This window comes from Uloborus diversus, chromosome 10, assembly GCF_026930045.1.
Source record: "Uloborus diversus isolate 005 chromosome 10, Udiv.v.3.1, whole genome shotgun sequence".
NCBI classification, from domain to species: Eukaryota; Metazoa; Arthropoda; class Arachnida; order Araneae; family Uloboridae; genus Uloborus; species Uloborus diversus.
In genome coordinates, this window is record NC_072740.1 from 53,930 (window position 1) to 79,873 (window position 25,944).

The window sequence follows — 25,944 nt, forward strand, 5'->3', positions numbered from 1 at the left end:
CTGTTCAGCATATTCTAAAAAGGTTATCTACAAGAACTTCTATTATGCAGCAAAGTGATAATGTTTGCTCATGGTAGCATAATCAAAAGCTTCATGAATGCTTGATTCAGAGTTCAAAAAAATCCGGGTGACACACACAAAAAAAAAAAAAAAAACTCTATTGCGTTTACGGGAAAGGTATACTATATGTAACAAAGAAATGCGGCATGGCATTTAGTTCTTTTAGAAGAAGAATGTTTAAGAAGTCATGTTGCACTGAATTGATTTTTCTATCAACTTTAAAGAATATAATTTTTCCGGCGATTAAATTTTTTTCCCAGGATCCTAAACTTAGAGCAGGAGTTATAAAGGAAGGGAGCAAGTCCAATCATTGGCATAGCAAAAGCTTGGGCAAAGAGCTCAAGTCACGTGACTTAACGACGACAAATAGTTGACACGTTTTGCGTGAAACTGGCAAAGGAAACCTGATTTCTTCCAATGCTTCGCTCTAAAATCGATCAAGTGATTTGGTGTCTTTGTTTCACGAGAATTCACTCCCGTCATTTTATCTTTTATCGACGATCCTAGGATTCGATGTCGGTCTTTGCTTAGATCATTAATTATAACGTTTAGTACTTTAACATGTTCTTCATAGCTTTCTAAAAGTTCTACGCTCTTTACTTTTGCCTTAGGAAATATGCATTTTCTGCCAGTGACCGTACACTATATAACCAAAGCATCTGGACACTTTCGATAACCGACATTTTCTCAAATTTATTAATAACACTAATTATTGCAAAATTTATAACGAATGGGCAATGAAATTGACTTGAAATTTTTCTCTCTAAATCAAATGTTCAATGTTTTTATGCCAAATTTTAGTATAATGTCTCTTTCACATGCTAACACGTTTCTTTAAAGTTTAGTAAAGTTTGGCATTCTGCCCAAATGCTCGATGAACCAAAAATTGGAATTTTTGAAAGAGGTATATGAGAAATATACGAGAGTATAAATGATTTTTTTTTTGAATAATATGTAGAATAATATCATTGCAAATTTCAAAAACAGCACTTGTCTAAAAATTGAAATTTTGCGGGAGGCATGAAAAACTCATATTCTGTTGAACCACTTGACTGATTGAAGCAACTTCTTTTTTTTTTCTTTTTTTTTCTTTTTTTTTTATAACACTGGAAAATCGCCCGTCAAGGTATGACGAGTTAAAATTGCTTCCACATTTTAACGAAGCAATTGCCTGTTTAGTGATGTTTTGATAGCTGAAGTTTTAACCGTAACTCCAATGGATTAAGCCTGAACTCCAGTAGATAGCGTTGATTGTTGACCTCTTCTTCGTTTCTTCATTCTCCTAAAATGAGTCTTACCAGTAAAACTATTAAATTACCGGATTCAGTTCAGCCTTGTCAAAATAAAGCATTTCCCTGCATGTCAAACTTCGGCAGAAAATATTATCAAATTATCATCATGTGGAGCGAGTTTCATTGTTGGTGACGTCAGGAGCGTTATGCGATTAGTGAATTCGCTACTATATATATGAGGATTATCGAAAACTGTACGTTATTTCTAATAAGGGAAAGCGGCATCAATTAAAGAAAATAACTGTTACTATTTTCTGAAATGAGACTTTCTCGAAACTCATCCGAGGGTTTTTACAAGTAAAATTGCATTCTTTTACAATGGATGTTTTTTAAAAGCACAAAAATACAAGTTGTCTTTCACTTCTGATTGCATTGTGATTGTTATTTCTGCCGTGTATTGTTACGAATCATTATTATGCGAAAAATGCAAAACTATCTCTTCATCAAGATTTCGTCAAAAATCTTCGACGTTCATCTGTGATGCCGCATCTGTCGGCGACCAAAGCAGATATCTTTGTAGAAGACTTCAAAAGTCTTCAGAAAGTCTTTAAAAAGGTTTTATATAACCGAGCTAAGAAATATTTCGCAGTTTGTCTCACTCAAAAATATAGATCTGCATAAAAAAAAGGAAAAACGTCAGTTTTGAAAGAGAGAGAGAAAAAAAGGAGATAAATCCTTTTAAAAATTTGCTGTTCAGTTGCACATAGCTACTGTCTGACCACGGATTGTATGGAAAGACAAACATCCGTTTTACAGCCGGAAATGGACGAATCTATTATTTTTTACCGATGTCAGCTTTTGCAGAAGCAGAGTCTCATTCAAATGAGCGGAATACGCGCATAAAATTTTTACTTTTCCCACTTATTCACATAGATTCGTCTTATCTGGACGTTTGGAAATTCCATGCAATCCGTGGTTGGACAGTACGAAATTATTTATATAACTTTACAACTTTATTCCCAGCTTTTTTCGGCGCAAAATTAAAAAAAAAATTAATTTGAATTCTGAAATTTTGAATTCAAATTACGTTTTTCGCAATCACGAACTGAGACAGGATCCTACTCATTGGAGTTATTGTTTCTAGAAACAGCTCCTGTCCCCCCTCTCCAAGCCTGCCTCTCCTCCTGGGCGGTTACGTGTGCATAGTTGTGTGTGTAAGTGTGTAGCTTTGTGTGTGTGCGTAGACCTGCGTGTATGCATGTAGGTGTGTGTGTATGTGTGTGAGTGTGTAAGCCTGCGTGTGTGTAGGACATGGACGCCTCCGACCAGGAGAAGAGGATAGCTCAGGGCCGGAGCAGCAGCGCCGCGCCGCCTGCAGAGGACGGTGGGCGGTGGTGCTGCAGAGGCTTCTGGTCCAAGCTGAAAAAGGCACGGAACATCAAAAACGGTCAAATGAGAACAATAAGCAATCGTGATTGCTCAAAAAAAAGCTTTAGCGTCTTTTTTTTTGTTGCTTTCCGAAATTTACACATAATTGAATTTTTACTGGGAAGTGTGATCTGATAATAAAATATGATAAAAATTATATTTATATGATAAAAGTTAGAGGTATATAAGGCAGATATATTTCTCTAGAAATTTGAAATGGAAAATAGGCGATGATTGAAAGTGTTCGGATACTTTTTGTTATAGGGGAAACTAGAGAAGTTTGACCATAAGGGAGATATGATTGAACTTATATTTTCTCCATTTAAGCATTTATTTAACCGATGATTATCACATGGCACCATAGTATCAACCAGAATTTAGTTTTTTTTCCTATTTTTTTTTAGCCACTTTCAAGAAAAATGGAGAAAAATCACTCGCAATGTCTTTTCCTGGAAATTTTTTAATTGGAAGTTCTTCCCTCTTGTGCTCTTCTTTCCTGTGCTAGTTATAACTAACATACACAGAAGTAAATTGATATTTTTTTGTGCATTCAGGTTGATATAATAAAAGATTGCATATTTACGTTTTACTGTCTGTTTTTATTACTACGTTAAAATTTTTTCTCTTCTGAAATTGCTGTAAAGGGACATTTGATCCAGATCAATTCTGGGAGGTTTGACCAGGGTCTACAGATACTCCTGTCAAAGCCAAAAACAAAAATAGGTGCAATATGGAAAAGATAAATAAAACTTGACAAAATATTTCAAAAAAAAAAAAAAAAAAAAAGGCCAGGAAACAAACAAAAAAGCGAATTTTAGATTTGTAAAAGATTGCATATTATTAAAGATGCCCGATTTGTAAAAGATTGCATATCATTAAATGTTTGCACATTTTAAATTTGTAAACGATTGCATATTTACGTTTTACTGTGTTTTTTATTCCTACGTGAGTTTTTTTTTCTTCTGAAATTGCTGTTTGATCCACATCAATTCTGGGACCAGGGTCTACAGTTACCCCTGGCAAAGCCAAAATCGAAAATAGGCGCAATGTGGAAATGACAAATAAAACTTGACAAAATATTTCAAAAAACAAAAGGGCCAAGAAAAATGCCAATTTTAGATTTGTCTTCAGTTAATGTATTCGAAACCAGAAAAATTTCACTTCTCAAGCGATGTAGATAATTATTTTAAAGACCTTCAAATAACTAGCATTAAAGTTGGGGATTTTTGAACCAAAGCTAGTTTTTTACATTATATTAGTTGCTTCGTAAAAGTAAATGGACGAAAATTTTGATAAGTTTTCTTACAAGATTTTCTTTCTCATGCATGTTTCTACAATTGTTTTTATTCTGAAAAAGAAGATGTTGCCACAGTCAAACAATCAGCGTCTGTTATTACAACAGCAGAAATATATTTCATTGAGCTTTCTGATCCATTGATCAATAGAGGCACAGATCATCGAGAAGAGATAAAATGAAGGGAGTGAAGACTTTTTCATTCGTGAAACGAAGACACCAAGTCATGCGATAGATTTTAAAGCGAAGCATTCGAAGAAATGAGGTTTCTTTCGCTAGTTTCACGCAAAACGTGTCAACCATTCGTTGTTGTTAAGTCACGTGACTTGAGATCTTTGCCCTAGCTTTTGCTAAACAAATGATTGGACTTGCTCCCTCCATTTATAATTCTTGCTCCAAGGCACAGATAAGTGCTTTGAAAGGGAAATTCGCCTGCGATACTTCTAACAATCAGACTTTCTATCAATTGATTCAAGTTAAATTCAATTGAGGCGTTTACTTTCAAAACAGATTATATTCACTTTAAAAAAAAAAAAACCTTTTTTTTTCGTTTTGAGAATCTCTAATATAAACCCTATCCACCCATGAGTTTCTTTCTTCTCCAAGTGTTTTATATCAACTGTTAAAATATGCGTAAACATTGGTTTTACCGTCTAAACGGTGTATATCCATCCCCTTATTTCTTGCCAGGTCTATTACTGCAAAGTGGAACTTTTCCCTTATTTGCCGGTATCCACTCATTCACTTTCATATCAAAAGGACACACATCCAAATTTGAATTTGCCGCTTCTAATTGAATAGTAGTTCACAAATAAAATAGCAGAGCGAGGCACTGGCTGATCATTTCCAATCAACACTGTTAAAACTACAGGATGCATTCGGCACCTTTCAGGGGAGAAACGCTTGTTCACCAGCAGCATCCAATACGGAGCCGAAATCGCACCTCTAAATAGGGTGAAAAACAGGCACCTTTTAAAAAATAGACAGCCGGAGTGAAAAAAAGGAACCTTCGGAGAGAGAAATGGCACCCTTACTATAGATCCTCCTCCCCCGTATTGTGTGCGTTTTTGAATACAGTTGTGTATTTTTCTTTTTTTAATAGTTTTGTTTTGATTCATGATATTCTACGTTTTGGACATTTTTCACATTGAACTCGGTATTGGAAATGATTAAAACATGTAATTACAGCATTTGATCATATTTCAGAGTTTTCAACATAGTTAAGAAGTGCTCATAGCTTTAATTCATCTGATCGTGCTCTAACTCAGTGTCTCTCAACCTCTTTTGACCCATGGGCGCGGTAAAAGCAAATGAAAAACTTCGCGGACCGGTGAAATCTTTATCGTTTTCTTAAAAATTCATAAAATAAATAATATGAATAATAACTCTGGGGCCGTTAAAAAACATGTAAAAAAATTCAGAGTTCTGATTTTTTTTTTTACAAAAAGTAATGTTACAAATTAATAAAACAATAAATATCTATCCCTTCACTTGGTATCAAAGATCTGTCACAAATACGTTATAATTTAAAAACGAGTAATTATTTAAATAATGTGAGAAATTATACATTTACTGAAACATGACGTATTCCGAAAATGAAGCATAGCTGTACTTACGGCTTATTTACATGATGAGCCAAAAATATTCAGGGATATTACAATTACGGAAAAACAAAATCGTTTCATAAACGTTAATCAAGAGTAAGAAAATAAAATGCGCATAAAGTTTTTCAACAGTTAAATAAAAAACCAAAAGAAATTTCTAACGCTATCGAGGCAGAAATGATTCTAACACTTGAATGAAAAAGCTAAAAAAAAAAAAAAAAAGAGCTAGACTGAGAGAATTTTTTTTTTTGCTAGCTTTCTGTTATAATCTAAGAAGCAGAAGAATCATTTTTATTAAGGTTCTTTTGGTGATTAATAAAAGCTGCTTATCGAGTATTCAAGAAAATAATGACAGATATTTTAGTAGCGTTTTGAATGATAGAAATTTCACGATAGTAACCGTAAACGGGAACTAGAAGACTAACGGTTACTGAAAAGCAATAAATGCACTTTTAAACACTTAACTATGTTTGAAAGCCCTGAAAGCTATAAAGTGATCAAAAGCTGTACTTGTAATTTCAGATAATTAATCCCAGAAAAGTTGTGTTTTAATCCAATAGTGTACTTTATACAATGTGAAAGACACACAAACGCAATCATCATTTGTCCGCCATATTGAGGTGGTTGAATGTATGTCTAAGGCAAAAAGCGCATGCGCAATGAGTCTTTCTGGGATTGCATGCTGTTTTGGCTCCTCTGCTCTATTTTCTGGCCTGCATTGCACCTTCAGGCACTATGCTTTCACCTTAGAGGGAATATTTTCACTCGTCTGAAACCCCAGGTTATAACAGTGAAGCATGATATCCGTCCGTATTAAAAGATCGCAGTACCTGGCGCCTTGTGCAAGTCTGTTATCAGTTAGGCAAGCTCGACCTCAAATTGCGATTACTAAATTAATATTAAATAATTGATATTACTATTAAATTGTGATTAATTAATGATTAAATTGATTGTGATAAATTGAAAAATTGTGATCTATTAATATATATATATATATATATATATATATATATATATATATATATATATATATATATATATATATATATATATATATATATATATATATATATATATATATATATATATATACAACGTTGTTATTTGAATCGACTTGGTGGTTTCATTGTTCATACTTAATTGGATCGAAGATCTTTTTTTGAAATGTTCAATGAAAAAATAAAGTAAGCAGGACTGAATAAAGAAAAGAAAAAAAAAAGTTGAATATTTTGTTTCAATTTTAAAGTTGATTTCTGAAGAAAATGCGCGTTTTTTTTTTTTTTGCAAAAGTGATAGTATCCACTGTTTTACACCAAAAGGGAATATATCCAAAATAAAATTGGCAGTTTAGGTCTGGATAAAATTGAGGACAAATTCCTAGACTTATGCTAATAGTCACTTGTTATTCTACCAAAACATTCTGAAAAATTCGAAATTCTAACAGTTAGTGTTAGTGCGTAAAACGTTTTCTTCGTTTTGCCCAAAAAATATAAAACTGGATATATAATAATCCGTTTTGAAAGTAAACTCCTCAACTAACAGCTTAGATTCATATTTTTTGTTTTGCTCAATCAGAAAATAAATTTATGGTATTTCCTTTCATATTATAATTGCCTGTACATGTCAAATAAAAGCATATTATTTGACATGTAATTATTTCAGCACGATTTTTATAGCTCTTAAGCTCTGTTTGCCAAACCTCCCTCAAGTCGAGAGATTTGACCCAGTTTGGACACTCTTAAGAAATAGGATAAAATATTAATCTGCAATTTAAATTAAAAAAAAAAAAAAAACACACAAAAAGTTGCCATACATTTTAAGCAAACGAAAAATGTCAACTAGAAAATCTTTTCCCGTCAGAAAAATTGAAAAATATTTATGCAAAAAGTGGGTCAAGCCTCCGTAGTTTGCCCGATAATGCACATATTTCAGTCCAGCCGAGCCCTTCAATTGTAGGTTGAAGGGCTCGGGGCAGGAATGTGATATGCCACATGATGTGAATTTTTCGTTGACCAACTTCCGACTTAAAAAAAAAATAATTGTGGAATTTTTAATAGGTATTCTACATTTTACATTCTGCAATACTAAAACCAGATATGTTTTTCTCCAAATGATGGAGGTCGTTTCCAAAATTTTAAAAGTATTTTTTTCTGTAAAAGCATGCTTAAAAACATAGGATCTGCACCATTTTTTAATAAATTTGTTTACGTTTAATATTTTAAAAATAATACCTAAATTGGAGCGCTTCTATTGTTTACATTTCTTGCCGATGACATCACAAATGATGAACGTGTGTTTCCATTCTCAGAGCAAAATATTTAATTCCCATCTTTACTCACGTGTATTGTAAGGGTGGGATACATCGATGTCGATGTTTTGGAAAAATCGATGTTTTTGTTAAAACATCGATGTTTTACTTTCGATGTTCTTGGACCATCGATGTTTTGCATAGACATGGGAACCGGTTCGCTCTCGCTGTCTATTATTTTTTGGTTTCGATGTTTATTCAATGTTGATGTTTTTGCATTTTAATTGAAAATTATCATAAAGTTTGCTTCAATTTTCTTACTAGGTAATTAAATTTACTTATAGAGTAGCCCCCCCCCCCCCAAAAAAAAAATCTTTTTTTTGCACCTATTTTATTAGATTAATTTTTCTGTGTAGAGGATGGTTTTTGGGAAGATCACTACAAGATGGTAGAAGATAAATGAAGTGTGAGATCGAGGTCAAAGCTATTGCAAGAACCTGACACTGGTAGTCTGGTTTCAGAACTTGCAGTCTATTTTAAGGCTCCAGTTCTTAAACTAAAGGAAAATCCTATACGTTACTACGGTTAAAACTATAACTTTAAAAATTCAGAGCTGGTAAAAGTTACCTTAAAGTATTGGATAGTGATGGCAACTTCTGTTTCATCGGAAAGAGACGTTTCTCTGACTGGTGGGACAGTCTGTGAAAAGAGAAATGCTCTTCTGCAGAACAAAGTAAACAAATTTCTTTTTCTCCAAACATTCAACACCAATATTCGGGGATACTTATCGATTTCCCCCAACAAGTCGTCCCTTTATTACATGCAATTTGTGTTTAATTATTAGCTAACAGTACAACACATATTTCTTGCTCTTAAAAATAATTGTTAGAATTAGTTTTGTATTTTTAAAATAATTAGCGCGACTTTTCCTCATCATTCAACAGACGGTAAGTGCTATGATACATATTTTCTTAGATTCTTTTTTTATGTAAATTTACTTTAAGTTTCATTCAGTTTGAAAATATTTCCTTATTACTATAACTAGTTTGTATTAATCGGTGCTTGTCTTACTATCAATTTTTTGTCCCATTATAATACCAAGATGTTGCGAAATTATTCTTATTAAATTATATTCATGATTTGAGGATTAGTACTTTCAATATATTCGTCGGGGATGTATTCTTTTGTATTGCTTAAATTAGTGTAGTATCTTAAAAAATGTATGTTAAACATTGATAAAAAGGCCAATGTTTTAAAATATCGATGTTTTTTGGTCGATGTATCAATACCATCGATGTTTCAATTTCTAACATCGATGTTTTGCCATCGATGTCGCACCTCTAGTGTATTGGCAACGATATGGTTGCTAGCAAGCGTAGAGCGCAATTTTAATTCGCTGCTTGATTATCATAACGTGGAAACGTAGTAAAAAGATGTGGCAAAGTGCATCATTTGTGACGTCATCAAGACCACGCCTTGTTTGAAAAATCAAACATTTTAAAAAATTAATTTAAAAAAAACTGTTGGGAAAATGAAAGTATTTTCTGGGTCCATGTTATTTTTTTTGCTCATTCTATCCATTTCAATGACTAAAAGAAATACTTTTGACTGATGGAAACCACCCCATTGTCATGTTTAATTCAATTTTAGTTATGAGAAATAAAACTTTTGATCGAAAAGTCACTTCTTGCGGCTTGTTACATTTCTGACCCAAGCCCTTGAATTCTACTAATTTACTTGCACGCCCTCCCTTTATACTTCGTCGTTGAGACTGAAGAGCTACAGCGTTGAAACTGTTTCACTGCAAGGCGAAAAAAATTTAAGCTAATTTCTCTTATCTCTCTGGAGGGGGTATCTACAATGAAATTAGCCTTCACGCGAGCAACGGAGATGCTCAGTTATCATTATTTATCTCTTTCGCTCGCAGCTGTAAAAAGCTAGATTCATTCGCAATAGGATACTTGCAGTCGGACCTTGAATGTTAATAACGTTTTGTAACACCACTCCTCTAGATATCTGACAAATCATAACTCCCGCAAGAAACGCCGTAAGTGGAATTTTTTGCTTCGGTGATACTTTGTTGTAAAAATGAGTATCTGTTGTTTTTTTCATCCTGAAATGAATATGAATAGGTTTTTAAATGGGTTTAATAGGTTTTAAATTATCTCCATATTTGTTTGTTTCCCCCCTGTGGATTTGTTTATTTACAACTTGCAACGGAGTACTTGACGTCAAGCATGTTTTTACACATACCCATTTCCATATAAACGTACTAAGATCATTCTGTTTTTAACTCTAGAATGACTACTATATATATATTGTCGAATTCAGCATTGTTTTGCACGAATTTGTAACGGAAATTGCGTTTACATGTTTAGCAGGGTTGGCAGATTTTTCGACACTTGACCGTTTTTGACAGTTTAAACCATATTTGTAAACTGTCCCGCGAAAAACTTTCTTGTCAAAAAGAAGTGTCACACATATTTTAGAGATCTGTTACTTCGAGGATGTGATCCCCCTTTTAGGGATCAGTTTCTTTAGGGATGTGACACACATTTAGGAGATCTGTCACTTTAGAGATGTGATATACATTTTAGGGGTCAGTCATTTTAGAGATGTGATACCCATTTTAGAAATCTGTTACATTAGAGATGTGATAAACGCACACAAATACATTTCTTTATCGATTAAGAAGCTTTAAGCCACAGAAATCTCATGGAGAAGGATATTAATTATTTTAAAACGCCATTAAATTCTGCAGAATACATGAAAAATTCAATTCAAATTTCTCTTTTTTTTTTCGTTTTTATTTGTGAATTATATTATTTTGTTTCTGGTATTTAACTAACAGTTTTACTTACTTACTCCTGGATACATGCTTTTTTTATGGCTATATTGGGGTTGTTTCCAAAATTTTAAAAGTATTTTTTTCTGAAAGAGCATGCTTAAAAACATAGGATCTGACCATTTTTTAAATAATTTGACAAAGTTTTATATTGTTAAAAAATATTTAAATCGGTTCCGCTTTCATTGTTTACGTTTCTGCCGTTGACATCACAAATGATGAAAGGCTATTCAGTGTTGCCATTCACAGAGCAAAATATTTAATTTTCACGGTCTAAAATATTTAATTCGCATCTTTACTCACACGTGTTGCCAAAGATATGGTTACTAGCAAGCGTAGAGCGCAATTCTAATTCGCTTATTGGTTATCATAAGGTGGAACCGCCGTAGAAAGATGCGCCAAAGAGCATCATTTGTGACGTTATCAAGATCACGCCTTCTTTGAAAAATCGGACATTTTAAAAAATTAATTAAAAAATAACTGTTGGGAAAATAGAAGTATTTTCTGGGTCCATGTTTTTTTTTTTGCTTATTCTATCAATTTCAGTGACAAAAAGTACTACTTTTTACTGAAGGAAACAACCTCAAAAAGAGGCTGCAAATATTTATTTTGCGATATACCTTTTTTTCCAGAAATGAGCAAAATGAAGCAGCAGATAGCGAAATCTTTGTTTCAGAGGGGATTGAATTTTTCAAATTTTGCTACGCAACTCGTAAGAAATTCTGCCACAGCAACTGTAAATGCCAGCAGTTACTACGATGCTGAACTTGCCGCTGCGAAGCCCTTTGAGGAAATGCCTAAATTACCCATGGTGCCGATTCTTGGAAGCTCCTGGACCTACATGCCAATTATAGGTAAGCAGCAAAAGATTATGCAAGTGTAAAGCATTTTGCAAAATGTATAGAAATATTAATTTCTTATAAAGCATGATTAATTAATTGCGCGAAAAACACACAAATATTCCGCTTTATTATTTGAAATGCACAATACATTGTGTGATTTTATCAAAATCTTGTCTAAAATTATTGATGCACCGAATACCATATTTTGCCGATCACCGAATGCGTAGTTAAAATTTTTCGTCTATTTTATTTTTTGTGTTTTATGGCAATTTAAAGTAAAAAATGTTTATCATTTTTTGGCTTTTAGGAAATGTATGTGCATATCCTTTTAACATCGCTGATTTATTTGTATTAAGCGTAACTATTCATTTAAAATAATTACAAAGTAAAATACATCGTTCGAAAAGCAAAAGCAAATAATTGTTGTAAATGGTTAATCACCTTTCTACGCATGTGTGAAATGATGATAAATTATTTGTTTAGCTGCATATTTTATGCTAAAAAATTAGCATTTAATTGACTTTCCATGTTTGATACATGTAAAGGCAATTACATGTTGCATTTGCATTATTCTTCAGTAAACAATCAAACGACTTCCCCGCGTTTTCCATCAACCACAGCACTGAATACATACTACACATACTCTTGGTTTTATTTTTAGTAGTAAGATTTAGTAGATGTCTATTTTCCGGTATGTCTACTTTCCAGTGTGTCATAAATACGAACATAGACTCTCTCTCTCTCTCTCTTTGTATGAGTGAAAGAGAGAGAGAGAGAGGGGGGGGAGGGAGAGAGAGAGGGAGAGAGAGAGAGGGAGAGAGAGAGATAGAGAGTGCGAGAGATCGAGAGAAAGAGAAAGAGAAAGAGAGAGAGAGAGAGAAAGAGAGAGAGAGGGGGGATGCTTCGCAGAGTAAAATATTTTTTACTTAGGATAGTATGCAAAGCAGTACAGCACTTCACTGTATTGAACACTTATTGCAATATTTATTTCTACTGCAATACTAGAACACAAACAGTTTTTCGTTAGAAATAATTATATTAATAAGCGTAAAATACAGTACAGTGCTGTACTGTCTGTGCATAATGTGCTAATTAGTCAAAACTGAGCTATACTACGAAAATACGGACAACAGAGCTTCTGTATTTGGGACAATAAATATGCTGTATTACCAACGGTGGGGGGAAAAAACTTTAAAAGTCATTGAAATAATATGAAACATTTAATCTACACAAATAGTGCTGCTCCGGCTAGCTGAGCTATGACCTTGACAATGTTCACCTCTTTTTGGAGAGCTCAGTGAAAAAAGTTGTGTTGCCACGGAATTGAGTTGGAATTTATTTGAAAACCACGAAAGTAACCAAACTCAATTCAGCGCCAATTCCCCTTCCCTATGAAAATACTATGAAAATGAGGTAAACATTGTCAATGTCGGAGTTCAACTTACCTAAGTTGCACTATAGTTTGTAACGATATCATAGACACTGCAAAACCATTTAGAAGGGATAAAAAGTAGAGAGAGTGAAGGTTTTTTTTCTTGAAGCAAGAATCCCTGATTTATTTTAAAGTAAACTATTGGAAGAAATCAGGTTTCCTTCACTAGTTTATTGTAATACGTGTCTTCCAATCGTTGTAGTTGAACCATTTGACTTGTGATGTTTGCCTCAGCTTTTTCTCAGTCAATGATTGAACTTGCTCCCTCCAATTTCCAATTTCTGCTCTAAGTACAGAACTATTCCTCCTTACCTACCCGCAACACCTGCTAATTGAAATTTTGTGTGACTATTGCTTTTATTTCATACTATCGGTACTCGCACGGCTTAACCCGTAGTAGAAAACTAAAAGGTCATTTGATTTACCTGTATATTTACAAATAATGGATGATGAATTTCTCGCCAACTTGCGATGCTCATTTGCTCGTTCACGGTCGCATCTAGTAGTTTGCTAGTCAACGTTATGATAATTTGCTAGCCCACGTTATGATAATTTACTCGTCCATGTTATAATAATTTGCTCGATAAAATGTTCTTAAAATTGGATTAGAAAAAGAACAAAATCGAAGTTTCAAAAAATCACTTCTAGGTGCCTAGGTGCTCACCTTCATGCTACGAACTAACTTTGTGCCAAATTTTATGAAAATCGGCCGAACAGTCTAGGTGCATGCGCGTAACAGACATACAGACTTTCAGCTTTATTGTTAGTAAAGATCCTTTTCATTTCAGGAAAATACAACCTGTTGAAACTCCATGAAGCAGATCGGGAGAAGCACAAAATCTACGGCGATGTGGTGCGGGAGAGATTCGGCCACCTGAATGCTGTGCTCTCGTTCAATCCTGCGGACATGGAGACCATCTTCCGGCAAGAGGGCTCCTATCCGTCAAGAGGCGAATTTACTACCCTCAAAGCATACAGAGAGTCAAGGAAACAGTGGTACAAAACTACAGGGATTATGGTTCTGTAAGTGATGAGAAGATATTAAAACTTTTAAGCTTATTTTTGAAGTCAGGATTGAAAACAAATTTGAATAAAAGAAGTCATTCGACTGTTGATTTTCTGCATTGACTCTAAATAATTTTCCAAGGGACAATTATTTTTTACAATTAGGTAGAAATTATGATATTCATTGAAGTCAGTTCGGGGCCGTTCATTAATTTCGTAAGGATGGTTTTGGCAATTTTTGACCCCCCTACCCCTATGTACGGGTACGTAAGATTCCATTTTGCTGTTTAGTACGAATATTACATCACTAGAATCGCTATTAAATGCACTATTATTAAATCATTTTTAAAAGCCTTTTTGTGTAAAAAAATATCCTCAGAGTCAGAAGCCCTGGTAAAAAAAAAAACATTTAAAAAAAAAAAAAAGAATTACGTCCATATGGCTCGACCGCACGAATAGGCTTCTTACGTCGAATTTGCTTCTACGTACATTGCACTAATAAACGGATAATCGCAGTCTTGCTCTCAGGTACAGATATTTACTAAAAAGTTGGAATCTACACTGATTGTTTTTTTTTTTGACGTTTTTTTTTTTTTTTTTTTTTGCATATGATGCGATACAAAAAATAAATAAAACATGCCATACATAGTGGGGTTCTTTTATTATATTTCACACTATTCATTATTTGAAACAAGTAAAGAACATCTCATTCTAATGCGTTTTTTACCTTCCAAACGCAAATGAAATATGATCCATCCCTGCCAAACCACTTGACCGCGCGATTTCTAATATAAAATATCGACTTGGAAAATATTACGTAAAAATGGGTTTGGCGACCCCATCCCCCCAAAGTAAGGGCAGGTAGAGATTTTTCCAAACCCCCTTCCCATCGGGACCCTTATTTAACTAATGAACTAATTATCTTCAAAGAAAGAGGACTTGTTATCTAGTTTGGTAGTAACCCATTTAAATAGTTTAATATTTGCTAGTTTAATGTTAAATTTCACCTTTTTAGTCAAAGCATGAAAACGGATCTAATTTTTTAAAATCCAGTTTTAAAGAACTTGGATCATTCATATGCTCCCATATTTTACTGTATACTGAAGTTTTCTTTAAGTTAGAAAAAGTGCGTGAAAAAGTTGCTGGAGAAACAAGCAAAGTTCTCTTACGAAAAATGTTTTGAAATAAGCAGTGTTCACTCACAGCAATAACCCCAATGCCTAAAATTAAGTCAAAATACAGTTTACTACAACGCATATACCATTATCAAGCTATATGTGCTCATACTAACAGCTGAAACTCAGTTTTATTTTACTAACCGACGCATAACCCGCATACATTTAAGCAACATTTAAAAATATTTATTTATTATTATTTTTTAAACAGCTAATAAAATTTACAGTTGTCTAGCATGGGAATTTATGCATGAATCAGAGAAACGTGATAATCTTTTCTCCTCTTTTAATATCCAATGGCAAACGTGAAATCTTTGTCACCAAAACAAATGTCTTAAACTCAACGAAGATATCATTCAGCCTGTAAGTTTGGTTTAGAGAGCAATTCCACAAACCGATATTTTCTTAAAGCTTGACCGCGAAGAGAAGGCGGATGACCTTGAAGCAGCGAAAACATCATTTGTATCGTTTGTAATAGGTTGATTGCTGTTATTTTGTAATAGATAGGATCAGCGAGAACGACTCTTACTTTTAGGTGCTTTCTAGCTGATTCTACTTACTACAAATGATGCAAAATGAGGTCTCGCTTCAGGGTCATCCACCTTCTCTTCGTAGTCACACTTTTTTTTTTACCCAGTAGAAAGAATCAGTTGTCTGTTGGAAAAAACAAAACTTGACTCCTTTGCTTCTTGCAAATCACGTTTATAGCTAAATTTTTCATCATGCGTTTTGATCTTTGATTATTTTTTCAGATGTTACAATTTTTCCGCATTTTTTACTGCTTTTAAAACATTTTTCTCTGCTAATCAATTTGTCATAAGTGTTCTGGATTCAATGGCATTTTATGATCTGTGAATTTTTGTCATATTTATTTTTCTTTATGTTCCTTTGATATGTGTTCGATAGAAGTGGACCGGAATGGTGGGATTTGAGATCCAAAGTCCAAAAACATCTCATGAAACCCAAAGCGATCCAATCCTACCTGAGTCCGATGCAGGATGTGGCACAGGATCTCGTGGACAGGATATACAAGGAGAGAGATCAGCAGCAAGAGTTTCCAGATTTACTTTTGAATCTCTACAATTGGGCTTTGGAATGTAAGTGACAGTATTTCCGGGTAGAGCTTCTTAAACACAAAACTAAACTTGACGAGAAGTTTTTGATTGTTAAATTCCAAGGTGAAAACATCGAAAAAATAATTAAATTTGAAATTAAATCATTCGCACTATTTTTAGTTACAATTATTGGTTGAGACAATGATTTTCTCGATGAGCTTTTGTTATGATATAATTTGTAGATACTGTTTAACCACGGATTGTATGGAATTGGCAAACATCCAGTTAAGTCGAGTCTATCTGAAAGGGGAAAAGTAAAAATTTCATGCTCATGTTCCGCTTATTTGAATGAGATTCTGCTTAATTTAGAGGCTAACATACATCTGCAAAAGCTGACATCTCTAAAAACTTATAGATGCGTCCATTTCCTCCTGTAAAACGGACGTCTGTCTTTCCATACAATCCGTGGTCAGACAGTATATGCTTGTCAATATAATTTATTTTAACTTTTCCACGTGTGAGATCAAAAGCTCATGACTATTCAAACCACTGTAATTAAAACATAGTTAATGTTCGAGAAAGTTATTATATTTTGCTTTTCGGAAATTGTTTAGCTAAAGTAAATTTAACTCACCAGCGAGTGGCTGGTAACTTACTAGTTAAATGGGTAAACATTTTCAAGGTCATAGCTTAACTTATCAGAGCCATTCTATAGTTAAGTCATTGTTTGTCATTGCAGCCGTTGCCCTCGTTGGGTTGGACACAAGGCTCGGATGTCTGTCCAGCAACTTGACCGCCGGTTCCGATAGTCTTCGAATGATCAATGCCGTACAGACTCAGTTCGAGTGCATGAATAAACTAGAAGCCTTCGCTGGAAATTTTCAGTACTGGAAGTATTTTAGTACTCCCACGTGGAAAAGGTTCACGAAAGCTGCTGATACTTTTACGGAGTAAGTGCTACTTTTTCTACGCTTGGAAAAGTGAAATATTTCTTTGTTTAGTAAGAAAGAACTGGGCATTGTTTGAGTTCATAACGCAGTAACTCATTTCGAAATCTGGATTAGTAAAACCCTTCAAATAGTAGTATTAAATGTTTCTCTTAAATTAAATCTAATCAGGGACGACACGTATACTGCCCTGGGCATGCAAAACGCAGTAACTGCAAATTTTTCACCTTTTTGCATTTTTTTCATCCAATTGTACGTTCGCTTTATTATACAAGCTTGATCACTTTGCTTCTACTAAAATAAACCCCGTCTAATAGCGGCATTTCCCTATTGTTTATATTGAATCCAAAACAATTTTCTTCAAATATCTCGAAAACTCATTTTTGCAGATACTGCCGTTTGCCTGCCCACGGCAGAAAAGTTTAATAATGATAAAGGGAAAAATAGGTAGCAATCTCAAGAGCGCATTGAGACATTTTTGTGAAGCAAAAATTATTTCCTTCGTGCCTCCGTTAGTGCGATATAAGGTGTTAAAGTCCTTCAAAATTTAAAATTCAAAGACGTGGCGAGAAATTGAAGGTATACAATTTTGGCCGACGGTTTCCCTGTCTGCATGTGGCAGGACATCCATTTGTAAAAAGTGCGAAAGATGCCTTCAATTACTCATCAAAACTTGCTAAATTTGGCGACACATCATTAAAATTTCGGAAGACCTTAGGACCTCATACTCCGACAACGGGGACAAGAGGGCAAATAATTATGTCCAAAAAAAAAATGTTTTACTTGGCTCTTCAGATTGCTACTTATTTTGATTTTTTCATTGTTACTCTGCGTATGGTTTCCTAGTTGGAAGTTAATTATGTATGTTTTGTCTTTTTCCTCATTTTTGATTCGATGAAATAAAACACTTCTCTTTGCGATCGGAAAAAAATGGAAGATTGATTAATTACATTATAAAAATTATGAAGGGAAGAAAAAATAGAATATATTAAAGGACTTTGAAGATCACTGTATTTCATAACAAAAGCATTAAGCGAAAACGCAAATAACTCGCAAAAACTACCGGAAAGTGTACCATTGTCACGGTTTTATATAGTATTTATATGTATATTCTATCAAATATACATTGTTCACAAACAATTGTAACCTCTTCTTAAGCTCTTTCTTTGAAGAAAGACGAAAAGACGAAAAAAAGATTTTAAAAGAAAAATTTCTCCTCCCAAATAAATAAATATTTTTACCACCCGCGTCCTCAAAATATTAGACCGTTGTTTCAACCTTTCTATCATTTAGTGGCAGTTTCTTTGCTTCATTGCTCGGAAATGTGTGGAAATATAAGCAGTCTTTGAAAAATGCTATCATGAAACTAATACTCAGGCGGTCTTCTGATTATCTCAAAGCAAATTATCTGCAATTGTAAATATATATTTGCGGAATAGTTCCACATTTTAAAAATCATTTAAAGTAAAGATATCAATAATAATACCATTTTTTGAAATTTTTGCTTCAGCTTAATTATGTGAAGAAATTACCCATGAAAACACCTGTTTATGTTGGAAAGCTAATATTAATTTTCCAACCTTTTGGAAAATGACTAAAAATATTTCACTATTCGCAGATTTTTTCTTCTTTTTTAGACGATGGGGAAAATTAAACTGAAAGAAAAAATAAAAAAGTTTTAAATTTCAGTTCTTTTTTTTCTCTTTCAGAATTGCTTTCAAATACATTAACAAGGCTGTAGAATCTTTGAAAAATAAAAAAGATGACGAAGACCTGACTTTGCTTCAAAACATGCTGCTGACAAAAGGCTTAGATGCGTCAGGCGCCATGGTTACGGTTGCAGACATGCTTATGGCCGGAATAGACACGGTGAGCAATTTTCAACCATATTGCTAAAATGTTGAAAGTTAGTCTTACTAAAGAGCTGATTCAAAAAAGTTAATCTCAAAATTATGGTTTAAATTGTGCAGAAGCGTTTCTATTTCTTATGAGTAATTTTTATAGAAGTTACATATATACTGCTTTTTCTCGTTGACTAATTTTATTTGCAACTAAAAACTATTCTCGAATCCATTTTGCTTACAGACTTCTCACACCGTCGGATTCATGCTCTACCACCTGTCAAAGCACCCTGACAAACAAGAAATCCTTTTCGATGAACTGAAAAGACTGCTTCCCAACAAGGGCGATCGAATCAGTCCAGAAGTTTTTTCGGAACTACGGTATCTCAAATCCTGTCTGAAAGAATCAATCAGGTCTCCTTACCAAAAATCTTCATAAGAAATACAATTTCTGCATTTCATAAAATGGCATTTATTTGACTCAGTGTTCTGTTTCAGATTGGACCCCATTGTTCGGGGAAATGCTAGAACCTTAGATCACGATGTGGTCGTGTCAGGTTATCGTGTTCCGGCTGGGGTAAGACTTTTTATGTTCACTTTTCATTAACTTGATAAATCAGTTGCATTATTACTTCCTTTAACAAAAAAGGAAGTATTGTATTCGCAAAAAAATTTTCACTCAAAAATCAACCTTAATTTCCATTTTACTCACCCCCGAATGAATATTGAGTTTTTTTTTCGACTCGACCTCACGTGGATAAGTGCCTAAGAACGTATAGACAGCCGAAATATCCATAATGACGCGATTCCCGAGTTAATTACAAAGAATTTTCTCGTGACGTCTGTTTGTACGTATGTATGTATGTGTGGATGTGCCTATGTATGTCGCATAACTCAAGAACGGTAAGTCCTAGAAAGTTGAAATTTGGTACGTAGACTTCTAGTGGGGCCTAGTTAAGGACCTCCCCTTTTGGTTGTATTCGGGTGTTTCTAAAGGGGCCTTTTGCCCCTTTTTGGGAGTAAAATTGCGATTTTCCGTTTATTAGTGCATTGTATGTAGAAGTAAATTCCGCATCGAGCCATGTGAACGAATTTTTCAAAAAAAAAAAAAAAAAAAAAAGAAAAATCCTTTTCAATTTTTTACCAGGGTTAAAAGAGCGCGCGTCCCACCTTTGCATGCGCCTGAAAAAAGGGTTTCTTCTATCTTGTAGAATTACCATAATGCGACTTACGTCCTTTTGGCTGTGAGGTACAGTTTTTCCCCTTATTAAATATTCAGTTTTAAACTACGTGTATTACTATTTTCAAACAGTAGAATAGGAATCAGTAAAATATCTAGCACAGCGACAGGATTGAGATTTACCTCCTGCCAGAATTATTATATATTTTTTTTAATAGGCACTGTTGCAACAGCCTATTAAATATGCCTGTTTTTTTTTTTTTCTTTTCTTCTTTCTGCTCTTCATTTATGTGAGCTTCCAGACTAACTTGAAACGCAGTTGCTTTGACTGTGGTTGTAACATTGTCATTAAATAATGACAGAGCTGTAGTTTTGAAACTCAAAAATCAGTCATAGTTTAACAATGTTTCAAGAGCAACCACATGGATTTCTGATGCACTATGACGCTAGTTAATGAATTTATGTACGAACAGGAATTCAACAACGATGCTTTAATTACTCAACAGTTGCGGCTCGTCACAATGGGCTGGGTGGGCCGAACCCACCCGGAAAAATTGTGCATAATTAGATTATATAAAAATGTCTTTTTGCGTTTCAGTTTTAAATAAAATCAGGCATGAAATGATTTTAAATTTCTAGCACTCTGCTAATCGCTAATATAAGAAAAAAGTGTTCCTTTTCTGTTGACTAGCGACAGCGCTTTAAGAATGATCCTTTAGGCCATTTCAACAACGGCCCACAACTTAACCAACTGCGAGCATTACGAAAACGGCAAGCGACGTCACCCCGAACGATGTGTATGGGCCGGCTGCCTTCCTGCCCCTTCGAAAAATATCTTCATCCAATAGCAATAGTAGAAGCAGTGGGAGGAATGTGTCTCGTCTCGCGTCGCTTATACAATGTTTCAGTGAGGCAAAGGGCAGAAATTTCGGAGCCCACCGCACGGGGAAAGGAAAAGTTCTCTCATCGCTTTCTCTCTCTCTCTTTTGATTTAATCCATTTTTTCCTTTTCTTTAATCTTAAACAGCTGTTACTATCAGGTATTGGGGGTTTACAATATTTTGGGTTCCCACTCATTTCATTGCATGGGATGCCTATTTTAATTCGTTTATTTTTCTTTATGGAACTAAGAGCGCATTCTCAAAATTTCTGAATGGAGATTTTATTTTCGAAAAGGCGTTTGCCATTTTTTAAGTTTCAGTTTGAATTTAGGTTCAGTTGGTTTTCAGTGTCGGGATAATATAATAAGAGTTAAGACTATTTTTTTGAATTAAAAGCTGTTCCTAAAATAGTCTTCATTGAGTGTGATTTTTTCAATTTTCTTTCAAGCTAGATATTTGGTTAAAGTGATAAGTCTTAATCGTGTTGGGCTTATTGTCATGCCTCTTCTACGCTAGAGTATTCTAACGCTGAGCAAACCTAAATGATTACTCAATTAAAATTAAAAGTAATTTAATTTTCTTATAAAAATAACATGTTGGTAATTAAGTAAACTGCGTGTTTCTTGAAAAATTAGTTACCAGTTTCGTAATTTGATATAAACGAAGCATGATGTTAAAGTGAAAGTTAATGCTGCTGATCCCAGTCACAATCTAATATTTTCTATCCTGCATGGGAAAAAGAGGGGGGGGGGGGGGTCTTATTGGTCTTCATTGCCTTATTATTTGGCACGCTCACCTTAGTTCTCTTCATTTTATCCGTTTCCCTTTTATTTGTGAAAACTTTATGCAACTGTCAGAGGCAACCCGAACTAAAACTTTTAAGAGGAGAGTGGTTAAGTTGTCAATTCACAAAATGAAACTCCGAACTTTACCAAATGATAAAAAATGATTATGCACACATACTTAAATATAATTAGAAGATACTCTAGGCCTAAACAGCTATATGGACTCCAAATTTGCCAAATAAAGAACATTTTGGGAGGTCACAATGACTTCCATCGGGGGGTGCCCCTGATAACAGCGGGCCCACCCGCCAAATTAAGCCACGAGCCGCCACTGTTACTCAATGTCTCCCTCTCAGATAGGCAAATTTGGTCTAAAAGCAAGTGAAACTTGAGTATAAAAAGCCGTAGACATAGTATGAGTTACAGTTTCTGGCATGTATGGAATGATACCCCGTTCTTTGGAATGAAACCAAGAAGGACCATGGTTACCCCAACAGGTCTCGGTAATCATTTCGGAAGATCATTGTCGGGTCCTGGGTCCGGGCACTAGCTAAAAAAATGTTGAAATGAATATATTCAAATAATACACTTAATGACATATTTACACACTTTTCAGACTTTCAAGTTACAAAAAGAGTTATGTTTGTGAAATACTTTTTTTCTATCCCAAGAATATGAAATGAACAACTACGTGAAAAGTACAAAATATAAATACAAATTGTATACACGTATTGGGATCCGTATTTAGGATTCTCAGTCCCTTAGTAAGTGGAAAAAGATGTGAGCGAAGAAGTTCAACTGCGTCTTTAAGCTTTTCGTTGGATGTCTTTTCATTCATAATTTAATTTCTTGCATCAAAAAAGGAGTATCCTATAACCACCAAACACATGTTTTGCAGTGCTATTTGTGCTTTTAACTTTTTTTTTTTCAATTTAAATTTTGCGCTTAAACTTTTTACTTCTGATTCCACAGGAAAAAAAAGGGGGATAAACCTGCATTAAACGCCTTTTTCTAGTCGGTTACTCCATGTTCCATTTAGCTCTTAGGGGACATATTCGTTCTTCATTCCAAGAATTTGGAATACAAATCGCCACTAATAGTGGCGTAGACAAGGGAACGGACAATAATAGGGTCAAGACCCTCCCTGAAGTCAGCAAGAATGTTCAAAGAATAAAAATGTTCACCTTTTCACACAAAATTCTCCTACTTTTACAGTACTCTGTAGAAGAAAACTAACTTAAGTATGTACTTCCTATTCCTTGTATAATATGCAGAAAATAGAATTTTATAACATTTTCTCCCCCTTTCAAAAAAATAAAAAAACCAAAAAAAAACCCGTGTATTAATATTTTGAAAAAAAAAAAAAAAAAAAAAAAAGCCACTTTGGCTTTTAATTTCTATATTTTCGGGAAAAAAAAGAACTATTATGCATCATTATATAAAGTAACAACTTTCTAGAAATTTTTTTGCAAAATTTAAAATATTTTTAAATTTTTGACATTTTTAATGAAAGATGGGTTGGGTTATAAACTATTAATTTTTTTGAGGACTTGACGCAAAATTAGATTTTAGGACATCTGTTCTTGGTCTGCTTTTTTTTAAAAATTCATCTGAAATGAAATTTTGGTTACTCCAGTCTCATTTAGTCACTACCAGTCACTACAATTTATCAATTTTTCATTTTCTAATTTTCAACTGAAAGAGAATGAGTTGGGAAGAAATAAGTCGTGGCGCCATCTATTACTATTTCTATAAACAAAATACTTTCTTCACATTTTCGCCACTCCTATTATTTTTGTACTAAGAAAAAAGAAAAGAAAAGAAAAAAAAAATCAAATATCATACGGAAAAGGTCATTAACTTTTACGTATGCTCAACGGATGACGTATGTAACTTTTAAGTATGCTAATTTTAAATAAAAAATGATAAATCAATTCGGTCAGGTGTGACATTTTTACTGACATATTAGCACTTTATTCCCAGAATTTCAAACTTTGGCTTTTAATTTCTATATTTTCAGGGAAAAAAGAACTATTATGCATCATTATATAAAGTAACAACTTTCTAGAATTTTGTTTTGCAAACTTTAAAATATTTTTAAAATTTTTGACATTTTTATACTATGATACATAATGTGTCCATTACATTCAAGACATATAAAAACTAAAGCCAAAGTTTAAAACATCTGGAATAAAGTGCAAACGTATAGGAAAAAAATTCATGCCCAACCAAACGAATTGAGAAAGAAATAAAACCTTTTCAAAAAAAAAAAAAAAAAAAAAGAAAAGAAAAGAAAAAAAAAAAAGAAATATTTTGCAGTTTTATGAGATTTTATGGTAATACACTTGTGAACTTAGAAAAACAATTGAAGGGTGTGTACATTCTATTTCTCAGAATCCTATTTTTGTGATGTTACAACACATGTGCGTTCCGTTTGCCAGACTGCCATTTTCGTGATATTACAACCTATGTACGTTCTATTTCCCAGACTGCCATTTTCGTGATATTAAATCTCATGTGCATTCTATTTCCCAGACTACCATTTTCGTGATATTACAACAGATCTGCCGTAGTGAGAAGTATTTTAAAAATGCCAACCAGTATATCCCGGAGAGGTGGCTGGACAAAGACGAGAAGCCATCGAATCCATTCTCCTACGTTCCTTTCGGAATCGGAACAAGAAGTTGCGTGGGAAGACGACTTGCCGAGTTGGAGATCATTTGCCTAATAGCTCAGGTTTGCATTTCTTACTTTTTACTTCACACACACCCCCTCATACATTTGTTTCTTCTTGAAAAATTTTGATTTTAAGAGAAAGACTATTGAGTCAGTGAGAGAAAACGGAATGTAAGCAGTGGCGGATCAACAGGAGGAAGGGGATTAGGGCGATCGTCCCCCTCCCCTTGAAAGGTTTGTAAATTCGAAAACTTTGCTGTAGAAGACTACCAAACGACCTAACCTCCCCTCCGCTCTATCACAAAAAATAGCCGACAACTGTACTTTTACGAATTTAATTCCTAAAATTTTCTAGGAGATAGTTCATGAAACCCCTCTTTTCAATGTCATCAAAAATCGTAAAAAACTTTGAATTTCAAGCTTTAATTTCGAAAAAATCGCCGGGAAGATTCCTTGAATCCAATTCCTTAACCGATTGTTATCAAAGTCATTCTGAAATTACGTTTTTAAGACTCCAATTCCAAAAAACTTCCGCGGGATGTCACCTTTTCTAACATGACAAAAAAAGACCTTAAACTATGTTTTTGTAACTTTAATATCAACATATTTCAGAGGGAGAGTTTTGAACCTCAAATTATTTTGTTACAACATTGCCTTTTTAGATTTTTAAGAAAAAGTTCAGGAGGTACGAAACCCCTTAGACGCCCCTGCAATAAGGCAACTAAATTTTTTATTTCTTTACAGATTTTGAGGAATTTCAAATTGGAATATCATCACGAGGATATTGACATGCACACAAGACTGGTGAACATTCCAGATAGACCTCTGCGATTCAATTTTATAGAGCGGTCATAGCATTGCAAGTCTCTGAGAACTTGGATGTTTCACGGGAAATCATTCTCGTAAAAAGTTTGCTTCATTTTAACGATTTGATTTTCTTAAATTTGATGTACAATCTTTCAAGAGTGCAATAAATTTTTTTTAATCACATTTTGAGTAAATATTCATGTTTATTTTTGTGTCTTTTAATCTGAAGTAATTCAGATGAGTTACAAGTTGGGCTGAGGAGTCGGATGGAAAACAACCGACACCAGCTAAGACTACTGGAGGTTTAAAACTTTTGACTCCGGCTCCACAGCTCGAAGAGTTGAGGACTAGGAGAAAAAATTACTGACTCCGACTCCCGAAATTTTAAATCCTCCGACTCTTTCACCCACAAAATCAGTACAATTTTGTTTCCTTGACCCCGACTTTGCAGTCTTGATTGCAAGTAATTATTGAAGTTAAAATAAAAATATTTTTTGCCAATCCTACTTTAGTTAGCTTTCTTTTCCGTTAAAAAAATATAAATAAATAAATAGGAGATACTACAGATAAAAACGGTTTGCATGGCCCTCACTAGATACTAAAAAAA

General features: G+C 34.0%; 1 protein-coding gene across 1 annotated transcript; it reads left to right on the forward strand.

Moving 5' to 3' along the window:
* The first annotated feature begins 9,795 nt into the window (after positions 1–9,795).
* On the forward strand, positions 9,796–25,520 carry LOC129231446 (probable cytochrome P450 49a1). The gene is made up of 10 exons (XM_054865764.1): positions 9,796–9,913; positions 11,344–11,565; positions 13,774–14,008; positions 16,072–16,262; positions 16,960–17,170; positions 18,877–19,036; positions 19,253–19,422; positions 19,507–19,585; positions 24,390–24,590; positions 25,275–25,520. Exons 2-10 carry the CDS (start codon positions 11,346–11,348, stop codon positions 25,383–25,385), a joined length of 1,578 nt encoding a protein of 525 aa, XP_054721739.1. The 5' UTR covers positions 9,796–9,913; positions 11,344–11,345; the 3' UTR covers positions 25,386–25,520.
* The last annotated feature ends 424 nt before the right edge of the window (positions 25,521–25,944 follow it).

What these genes read in the sequence shown, in the direction of transcription:
- LOC129231446 (XM_054865764.1), top strand. Translation starts at nt 11,346, where the DNA reads ATGAGCAAAATGAAGCAGCAGATAGCGAAATCTTTGTTTCAGAGGGGA. An exon ending in ACTACAGGGATTATGGTTCT is followed by an intron (nt 14,009 to 16,071) that starts GTAAGTGATGAG and finishes TGTGTTCGATAG; the next exon opens with AAGTGGACCGGAATGGTGGG. An exon ending in GTTATCGTGTTCCGGCTGGG is followed by an intron (nt 19,586 to 24,389) that starts GTAAGACTTTTT and finishes TCTATTTCCCAG; the next exon opens with ACTACCATTTTCGTGATATT.